The sequence below is a fragment of the Leuresthes tenuis genome, unplaced genomic scaffold, assembly GCF_036924035.1.
Source record: "Leuresthes tenuis unplaced genomic scaffold, fLeuTen1.0.hap1 SCAF_17, whole genome shotgun sequence".
Classification (NCBI taxonomy): Eukaryota; Metazoa; Chordata; class Actinopteri; order Atheriniformes; family Atherinopsidae; genus Leuresthes; species Leuresthes tenuis.
The window spans coordinates 7,654,725-7,665,034 of NW_027325371.1; the positions used below are offsets into that span (position 1 = coordinate 7,654,725).

General features: G+C 42.6%; 2 protein-coding genes across 2 annotated transcripts; both read right to left on the minus strand.

Moving 5' to 3' along the window:
- Positions 1 to 142: 142 nt before the first annotated feature.
- cnp (2',3'-cyclic nucleotide 3' phosphodiesterase) lies at positions 143 to 4,722 on the minus strand. Its single transcript, XM_072368119.1, has 4 exons — positions 4,589 to 4,722; positions 1,816 to 3,295; positions 1,604 to 1,731; positions 143 to 1,513 (listed from the first exon to the last, which is right to left on the minus strand). Exons 2-4 carry the CDS (start codon positions 3,251 to 3,253, stop codon positions 1,049 to 1,051), a joined length of 2,031 nt encoding a protein of 676 aa, XP_072224220.1. The 5' UTR covers positions 3,254 to 3,295; positions 4,589 to 4,722; the 3' UTR covers positions 143 to 1,048.
- Positions 4,723 to 4,921: 199 nt separating this feature from the next.
- On the minus strand, positions 4,922 to 10,289 carry odad4 (outer dynein arm docking complex subunit 4). Its single transcript, XM_072368751.1, has 11 exons — positions 10,121 to 10,289; positions 9,891 to 10,022; positions 9,652 to 9,805; positions 9,497 to 9,558; positions 8,338 to 8,479; positions 7,945 to 8,154; positions 7,639 to 7,846; positions 7,468 to 7,554; positions 7,097 to 7,293; positions 6,840 to 6,940; positions 4,922 to 6,744 (listed from the first exon to the last, which is right to left on the minus strand). The coding sequence occupies exons 1-11, from the start codon at positions 10,244 to 10,246 to the stop codon at positions 6,709 to 6,711; spliced, it is 1,455 nt and encodes a 484-aa protein (XP_072224852.1). The 5' UTR covers positions 10,247 to 10,289; the 3' UTR covers positions 4,922 to 6,708.
- Positions 10,290 to 10,310: the final 21 nt, after the last annotated feature.

The window sequence follows — 10,310 nt, forward strand, 5'->3', positions numbered from 1 at the left end:
GTCAAGTCACCCCCTCTGCTGGCCAACCCCCTCAACTACAACTACGAGCTGTGAGAAAACAGCCATATGCAAAGGTGTCAAAGCTGTTCGAACACCACAGCAAGTGCTGGTGAAAGTACATAAACAGCACTAAGACAGAAGGTTACAGGAGCAAAGCATGTTCTTTCTTTATTAAGTGTACAAAACAAGTGCAAAAATAGTGATTCATAAGAGCTACACAGAGTGGGTTCTCCCTTCAAAAATTACAGTCACAAAGGATACGAATTGAAATGTAGAACACGAAGTGCTTTTCAAAGAGGATTGCGCAGTAGAAAAGATTGCAAAACAAGATCTTTGATTCACAGCATGTCATAAGAACTAAGTGCAAGCTGCTGAAATAAATGCCAAATTCATCAGCATGCTCCCTTTAAAACTATGCACAATGCAAAGATTTCAAAAGGAAGGATCTCTATAAACGACCTTCACTCTAATACACTTAAATAGGTTACTTTGGCTCATATGCTATCACAATTACTTTCTAGGCTGCACAAACAGATACACAGAAATATCATAGTATTGTGTAAACTTCGAACTATGCAGAAGGAGATCCCAAACTACAGAGGCAGAGCTACTTTTGTAAGATTAGTAATGTATTAACACGTCACTACAAATACCCACAGATGCATGCAGTGAAAACGTAGTTTATCATATCCGATACAGAGAAACACTGGCGTACAAATCTAAGGTTAGAATGAAGGGTGGATCTATGTGAGGAGGCTATACTACGCAGAACTGCAGCTAACAAGACCTCAGCAAACTTCCAGGTAATTCAACTCTGGCGATGATGCGCAGAACAAAATACTGAAACATTTTGACGACAAGCCTAACTCAGCTGAAGGCATCTCGGGTTGTGGTGCAAATCAACGTTTAGAAAAAGAAAAGAAAAGGCACACAGCTTGTGGATTTAGGGTGGGTATAAATGAAACCCTAAATACGGCACAAACACACAAACCTTGCACAAAGTAAGCCTAACTTTTAACTCAGACCACACTTCCCTCATTTTCTGCATCTACAATATGTTGCATTTCTGCTTCTTTTTCTTCTCGGGCTCTTTCTTGGTCGGCTCGAGCTGCCTAGGCCCGTAGAAGCTGGAGAAGCAGGCCGGGGCCCTAATGGGCTCTCTGAGGGCAAGCAGCCACCTTCCTTCACCATAATAGGTCAGCGAGCCGAGCTCCATCTCCTCCACCACCTCCCCCTGCTGGCCTTCCTGCGGCAGAGCCAGGATTTGGAGCAGATCCACACCCGTCTGAACCGGTTCAACACCCTCGGCACAGCCCAGAGTAACATGGGCGCGGCTTCCCAGGGGGAGGGAGGCGGCTGCGGGGAGGGCAGACTCTCCCTGCTTTTCCGCATCAGCTGGCCAAAGCAGAAGTTGCTCTTCAGTAAGGGACACTCTGGCTCCAACAGTGCGAGGGGTGACAAAGAGAGCTGTCAGCAACAGCTCGAACGTGGAACTATAAGAATTTTTGACAGCCTGTGGGGGGGGAGCAGAAATATAACAAGATTAACAAATACCGAGATTTTAATCGTGACAACTAAAAAAAGTGAGCAAATGTTTTCTTACAGGATTCTGCGCATACTCTTTGGCACCCTCAGCTTCTCCATAGTTGCAGAATTTCGTTGTGCAGTGGAGGATTCCTTTGGACTTGAAGTACTGCTCCAGGTCCACTTCCTTCTCAGCTTTTCCCGTGACTATAATCAAAGTAGAAGATCAGTTTTTCACTTTGTGAAAAAAAAAAAAAAAAGTTTTTAACAATTTGAGGAGATAAAACTCACAGTCAATCATGTGTTTCTTGAAGGCATCCAAGGTGTCCAGCGTTTTCAGGAAGTCCATTGATGTGCAGCGTACTTTGTCCTCCACTGAGGACAGAAGAAACCAGCCAAAGTAAAGAGGAAGGGACGTTTCCACGAGTGGGCTTTTTATTGCCTCCAACTGTGCCTCCTCTAGTCCACGCTTTGTCTTCTTCTTTAGCTGAGCTACATCTCTGCCCCATTCAGTCAGTGGCTCCAAAAAGATGGCAAGGAAACGGTGTTCTTCGGCAATCTCCCCCAGGCGGGCCAGCCGATCGTGGGTGTGGTTGGTGTCATCCACCACTATAAGCACAGAGGAAGCCGTCGCTTCACGGCAGCGGGTAACCACAGCCTCATCCAGAGCCTTGTACCCATCCGCAGATGATTCTGGGTTTTCCGGCTTTATACCATGGTCATCGGCGCAGATGACACAGCACTGGTCTTTGAAGGAGTCAGCGATGGCACGTGCCAGGAAGCTTTTACCGCTTCCTGGAAGGCCTCTGAGGACAACAAGGCTGCGAGAGATTCGCAGGGCATCTTTGGTCGGCTCCCTTTCTAAAAGGGCAAAGGATAGGGATCCAGTTGCAGGAACAACATCTTCCTCCTTTTGGGGCTCGGGCTCTTCTTTCTGCTCCGACTTAACACTCTCAGCTTCCACTGCTGACTCAGCTCCTTTCGGGGCAGCAGACTCAGACTCAACTTTGCTCTCATCCTGTGCAGTGTCTCCACTTCTAATGTCCACTGATGCCCCCTTCTCTGCTGGCTTTTCTGTGGAAACTTCGGTCACTTGCACAGTTTCTGCTGCTTCAGGCTCCATTGTAGTCTGAAGTTCTTTCTCAGCCTCCACTTTTTCTGACACCTTTTCCTCCTGGGTGGATGGCTGTGTATCGGCAGGCTGCTGGACCGCAGCAGGTACAGGTGGCGTTTGCTCTTGTCGTTCAGTTTCTGGAATCGATTCTGCCAATTTCTCTGGCTCTGGTTCAGGGGTGACCTCTGCCAGATTAGTCTGCAAAGGCTCTGGGTTATTCTCTGGCACAGGCTGCTGTTCAGCGTTTTGTGGTTCTGCATCTACAGCTGCAACTGGGTCAGAGACCTTTTCAGATGACTCATCTGGTTCTAGCTGTGCCACAGCACAGGGTACCGATTCCACGTCTGATTTTTCCAAGCTGTCCTCAGCCATAATTTCTGTATTTTCCTGCACCACAACTTCTGCCACAGGCAACTCTTCTGTTTCTTTCATGCTTACCACTTCTGTTGCATTGCCATTCACTGCCAGCTGCTCAGTCTCTTCCACAGCAGCTGGAGGATTCTCAGGCTCTGTGGATTCTTCTGGTGTCTCCACTTTTCCCCCTTTTTCCATTACAGTCTCCTCTTCCTGCGGAGGCGCTGACGCATCTAAAACCTCACTTTTGTCAGTATCCATGCCTGGTTTAAAGTCCAACTTTGCACACCCACCACCATGTACCTTAAACACAATTAAAAAGAAACGATTCAATGGAAAGTAGTTTATTCCTTACAAAAGGAATTGCTAAAGAAAGGCATCACACTCTATGTGTAGAATCTGTGCTACACGATATCTCAATAAAACGTGACTGAAATAGTTCTACATGGAGACATTTTTAGAAATAGCGCAGTGTGACAAAAGTTAAACGAATCCTTTTCATTTTCAACATGAATAGCGTCACTTCTGACAGTATTTTTAAGGCTGTATGCTCTTACAGCTGCCAAAAATCAAATACTTCTGTCTGGATTGTGGTTGTAACGTCTCAAATGGGGAAGTTACTCAACATCCAAGATTTACGAGTGGGGTCGTTTGGATGTGAGCTGCATGCATTAGCTCGCCTTTTTAAGATTGTGTGAGTGCAAAGGCAAAATATAGTCATCGTTCTCCTCCTTCAAATCCTAATTTGAGTTCAGGACTGACACAGCAATCCAGAAGATCAATGGTAAAGAAAGACAGAAGCTCGACTGTGCAGGGGGAAAATAAGCTACCTCAAACCTTACCAGCAAACTGACAAAGGATTGTTGAGAAAATGGTTAATGATTACAGCGGCCTCCGCCATGTGGCAGGTTATTTTGCCTAATGTTAACACGCGACACTAAACGCAGTCTAACAGCTGTGTGAAGCCATATTGTGTCACATACAAGAAAAGAGGAAGAGCTTAAAAGACAACTCAAGTGAAAACAAAGAAACTGCCCTGTATTAATCCCCGTGTTTTCCAGTTAATACAACCGAGACTCATCTGGGAAACTGAGCTCTCAACATACAAAAATCTTCACCTCCTTCGTGGTTTAGGGATAGTAGCAATAAATGTTGGTAGTTATTTTGTTAGAAGTAAGTTTTTTGTTTTTTTATTAACCAAATGCACAACACGTTTTCTTAACTATTTTTTACATTTGTCACATTAAATCTCGACGGCCGAATGCAAGCGGACTAAAATGCTTTTTTTTTTTAAACAAAGAAAATCGCTAGTTAAAATGCTAAACATTACTAAGTACACATTTTAGTCAGGCGGGGAGTGGCGTGCACCTAACGTTAGCACGCCAGACAAAAAACAAAAAAAAACAATTTAGCCCCTGGCAGACAGTTGGTCAATTTGGCTTCAACATCCTTCGCCACACCACCGAGTTTGAACAGCGACGTGTAAACAAGCCAGTATGTGCTACCCGGACAACTTAATCTAAACGGTGTGTGCATAAAAAAACAGCTGTGACACAGTGTTTGAACGGTGTGCTAAAAAAAAAAATGCCAGCTTACCAGTTACGCTGCAGTGGAGCTGATGCTGCGGCTGCTGACCACGCGTTTCCCTCTGAATACAATGACAAGGCAGTCCTGGGCACGGACACGAACCCACTCCTCTCTTCAAGGAGGGGGAAAAAAAAAGGAACGGAAAGTCCCGGGAACGCGCATTTGGGCGTGGCCACGGACACGCCCCTGAGGAGTGGAAGGACAACACAGGAGAAGGAGCCTCTTTTTATTATTTTTATTTTTCCTTTTAATTTAATTTTTGCGTCAGTCAATTTTCACGCAACTTTATATACAGAGTCTGTATTTGGTAGTTTTAAAGATTTTTTTTTTCTAGGTGACAAAAGCAACAATAAAACAAAACAAACAGCCAGAGGCAACAGACAGTTCATATTTATACAAGTTATAGGGCCACAGTAGTGGGAAAAGGTGTTCAGAGGTGTTACGTTGATAAAAGTAACTACACAGGAATGTAAAAATGATCATTTGCAACTTAAAAAGTCTACATGTTAGTGTTGTAAACTGTATCTTTTCCAGGGACATCAGACCAATGTAAGGGGTTCAGATATGAAGGCCAATTAAAGAGAAAAGGCAGAAATAAAAGTTTCAATACAAACATGTTCCGATTTTTTTTGACAAAATACTGGGTCATTTACACATTTGTTGGAACTAAATTATATAAAAAGTTATGAGGAAAATGTCAGTGGTTGGAGATGTGACTCAGATTAGAAACAACATGATGTTAGGCTGGAAACTGCTGGTCTGAGCACTAAAGAACAAAAGCTTTCAAAAAACTGTTTTGGAGTAGGAAGTACAATATTTCTTCCTTAAATGTAGCGGAGATGAAGTGGAAGCTCAGGTAGCCAATTTATTTATGTCACTCCCATGTATACTGTTAGTTTACCTACCCAGTTTTTATGGCATAATTGCCCCACCACCTCCAGCATTAAAAACCATGTTTTTATCTCAAATGATAGTAAGTTTTATCATCTTTTTGGGAGCTGCTGAAATGTGCTCCAAAGCATGTTTTAATTAAAAAAAAGTAGTAATAAAACTGGGTTTTTTTGTGCTAGTTTACATCTTTTTCAGTTTGATTCATAGCTGAATATCTACAAAGATGCTCACATTGCATTTCTGTTCTGTATTGGCATGAAAAGGCTGTTATCTCATATGCAAAGTTTAAATTGCTGTGAGAGACGAACGCTGACACTCTTATCAATAAAAGTCTACCTCTGACACAAAGGACAAGGCTTCTTTGTATAAACACAGGTAATTCAGTGTTGACCTTTTTGAGTTCCAGAAGATGCAGTACACAAACTCGTCTTATTGAAATAGATTTTTAGTCATAAAAATAAAAGATTCTATGTGATTCAGACGGGGCGGTGACAGATAGAACAGTGAATCTCCACTCTTATGTGCAAACACTAACAGGAGACTTCACAGAAAGCTGTGATCTGTATGTAAATCACACCATATATGCCGGATGACACAGAGCTGGCACAGGGGGAAGTTCCCTCCACCAAGTTACACCTGAAACTGGACTGCAAAGGGAGATCACAGCTGGCACAATCATCAGTAAAATTCCCCATTTTTTTGCCTGTTCAGATGTGTTTTGCAGACAATAGTAGTTCAGTTCTTCAACAAACTTTGAAAGAGCAAAACAAAAAAAAATCAGCTTCAAGTAGAGTCTGACTGCGATGGAAAATATGAAGGATAATAATAATAATAATAAAGGCAGTTGTTATTTAGAAACAATTCTATAAAATCATAATTTACTACAAAGGACTTTTTATGGAAACACTAAAGAAAGAAAATATTTATAGTTCCCCCAATAAAATCCAGAGATTTGGCTTTTAAGTACCTCCTCATATAAATATTTGTGTCCCTCAGGGAACACAACTTCAGCACTATTAACTACTGGCTGTAATAGTGAGAGACCCATGTCTCCAATCTGTCTCACATCAGTTTGGTGACATAAAAGCACAACAAAAGATCCTGTTTTGATCTAGGCTTCATTTAGATGAACAAGCCTTGAGCAGTTCATACAAAAAGAGGAGTTGAGCACTGATTGTTCCTCCTCTGGTCTTCTCTCATGCCGCCCTCTAAACCACAGGCATTGACTGAAGGCATCCTCAGTGTTGTAGGTCTTGCTTTACTTCATCAAGAGCCTGCAAGTCAAAAATAACAATTGTTAGAATTATAAAATGTCAATAAAAAGAGCACAAAAAGAAAGCAGACGGAGGCAAATAATAACAGAGGGAACCTTCTGGATGGCATTTAGGGCAGAGTCATCTTCTTGAAGTCTAGCATGGGTCAACGCTTTCTCAAAGTGGGACACGGATGATTCAAAGTTTCCAAGCTTCACTGAAAAAAACCAAAGAAGGTAAATATAGGTGAGATCAGATAAAAAAAAAAGTACAATAACAGCCATGGTGCCCTAAATAGGTGAAACTGTGAAACATTGAGCGTGCAAATCTCTAACAACCATAAGTTTTCTGATAAAAAAAAACAAACAATTACATTGTGACTGTGCCACCAAAACGTTGGCATTTATCTGCCACTTCTCATCGGCGATTTCCTCAGCTGCAGCAACAGAACGGAGGCCGTAGTCTCTGGCTTGTTCATGGTGATTAAGCTCCAGGTAACAACAGCCAATCTCATGGAGCAGCCAGGTCTTCTCCAAACCATCGCGGGTCATAGGAAGCTTTTTTTCCCAGCTGATTTGTGAGTAAAGAAGGAAGATGAATCAATACATCTTTTATGGGCACAGCTCATTGTGAAACGCACACAAAAACAGAGACGTAACTTGTAAAGATTGCCATCAAAGTTACTCTGAGAGTGGAAATATTTTCTGCTTCACACATGTGGGTGATAGTTTGTTATTTACGTACAACTCAATGGCCTGTGCAAACTGTCCAATCCCGACAGAGGTTCGGCCCATGTTGTCCAGAGCCCTGGACATTGCTTCTGGAAGTTTGCTGTCAGTAAGAAAGATTGCTGAACATTAGGTCTCCTTTTATAACACACTTTCACGGCATCTGCAGGGTTTCTTTTTATCTCACCACTGTTTAGCCAACTCCAGGTCTTTCTGATGATGCTCTAATGCTTTGTCCAGGTCTCCCAGGTCAAACAAAGCATTTCCAATGCAACTATGCAGGCTGCCCAAGAGCTCTTTTTTATTGGGAACCTCTTTCTCCGACCACCTCTGCACTTTTCTCATGACTTCCTCGGCCTTCTTGAGACTACCTTCTGCATTTCCAGAAGTCAGCTCTAAGGTGAAAAACAAACAAATAAAAAAATATCTAAATGTTCTAAAAGAAAAGAAAGGAAGGAAGGAAGCTACGTGTTTAGCCAGGAGCTGATCTTACCTGCGTCTATATCATCAAGGCTCTTCAGCAGAAACTGAGCAGGTTCAGAGGGCGCGCCATATTTCTGGTGCATGTGCTGACGGTTCCTTTTGGGAGGAGAGATTGGATTCTCTTGATTCCAGAGCTCAGTGCAAGTGTCAAGTGATGTGAGGCAGCTCTGAATGATGTCCTGGAGTTGCTCTCCACACTTTGTCTGACCTTTTAACAAGTCTGCAGATCAATGCAAAGCAGCTTTAAAAATGAGGGCATCAAAAGTGAAATGAAAACATATTCCTGGGTTCTGAATAAACACAGAACAGTAAGGACTAGAGGAGAAACAGTGTATGTGTGAAGTCAGTGACTAATACTGCATTTAGGATCTATGGACAAAAGCATACATGAAAAATGTTGTACCTTCATCTTTCATCAGATCTTCTAGAAATTTCTTGTCACTGTAAAACTCGCCCAACAACTGTTTGGTTATGGTTTCACTCTTTGGGATCTTCTGAGTCCGATGTGTTTTCTCCTTTGTCAGTTTCTGAATAACGGCGATCGGCTGTGTTTGTTGTACCAGTTACGCATTCACAAACAAAGAGGAAGAGTTAAACATTGTATCAAATGAACTGTAAAGTCTCGTAAAACTTCATTAGCAAGATACACGCACAAGAAATTCGTGTCTCTAAATGTACTTCCACCGATCAGCGATAACAGTGAAACCACTGACAGGTGACGGGAATTAAAACTGATGGTGTCGTTACAGCGTTGGATATCTTTGTCACTAAGTGAATGGTCAGTTCCTGAGGCTGGTGTGTTGGAAGCACAAAAAAATGTCTTAGAGAGGACATCAAATAAACCCATAACAGGGAAATCTGTGCCCAAGTGTCGCTGACATGGAGTGAAGGCTGGCTCATGTGTTCTGATCCCACAGAAAAGCTACTGGAGCACAAATGAATCAAAACATCGACGGTGTGAACACACAGTGCTTTGGAGCTTTGTGCAGCAGTGATGCAGACAGGTGAGTGTATCCATGCAGACGCCTGTCCTTCACTCAAACCATCTGTAACAGACATGTGAACATCGGAACTGGACCACAGAGCCATAAAAGAAGGTAACTTGTTCTGATGGATCCCGATTCTTTGCGGCCCCAGCAGCCAAGGGCTTTGTTTACTTGGGGAAGAAATGACAGGAGTCCTCCTCACTGTGGTAGAAAATAATTAGAGGCAGAGTGATGACAGAAGCATTTTTCTGCTTGATTACAACACTGTTGCAGACCAAACACACTTCTTTATGGCAGTACCCAGTGTCACTGGCCTCTTTCAGTTCCCTGCGATATAGCCAAAATAGTCTGTTCTTAAGAGAGCTGTTCTTAAAAAAATGAAACAAACACAAGTAGGATTTATGTCGGCCCCACTTTGGACTGAAAGGATCTGCCGTGACCTCATTGTGCTCTATTTCACAGGATAGCTTCAGACGTCTTGTGAGGTCTAACAGCTCAAACTGTTTTGGTGGCACAATGGAGACATAAAATATCAGGTCAGTGGTTTTTGTGTTCCAGTTGATCTAGTTGACTCACCTCCTCTTCTTCTTTTAGGAATGATAGGTCTCCCTTTACTTCTAGTTTGACAGAGGAAGGGCCTGTAGGATGGCAGAAAAGTTCAAGCGCTCCAGATTTTTAGTAAAATGGAGACTGCAGGTGAAATGCACAAAATATCTTTACGAATCACTTACAACCGACAGCGTTTTCTATAGCCTCTTGTGCTTTCTGGATGCCCAGTCTGACCCCTTGCACTTGCGGACGAATCTTTTGTGCTCTGTGGTAAAACACCAGAGCGAATTCAAATTCCCCCATGTAGTATAAAGCCTCTGCCTTCTGATACAACCCCTGACGATGACAAAAAAACAAACCATTGAATTGTATACGAGAAACTCTAATAAAGAGTTGTACTATAACACAAACATACATTCACCTCGAAAAAGGACTTGTCGCCTTTGAGTGAAGCTTCAGCATCTTTTAAAGCGCTCTCAAACTGGCCTATCTTCATGTAACATTTGGATCGACGAACGAAGCATTTCTCATCGTCAGGGTGTAAAGACAGCGCCTAAACAAAGACCAAAAAGCATGTGACTGAAGCAGTTAAAAAGGTAACGTAATGAACCAGGACAACGTTAAACGTGCCCAGCCACACTCGGCACTTACCGTTGTGAAGCTGTTTATCGCTTTTTTGAACTCTCCTTGAATTAAAAGCCAGTCCCCCTCTGCCACCAAAGCTAAGAATGCACCCTGTGACTTTTGACCTTTGAGATCTTCATCTATGTCTGACATTTTTATTTTTTATCACTTTAAACCGGTTATATCTGTAAATAGACTTTCAGTAAAAACTAACCGT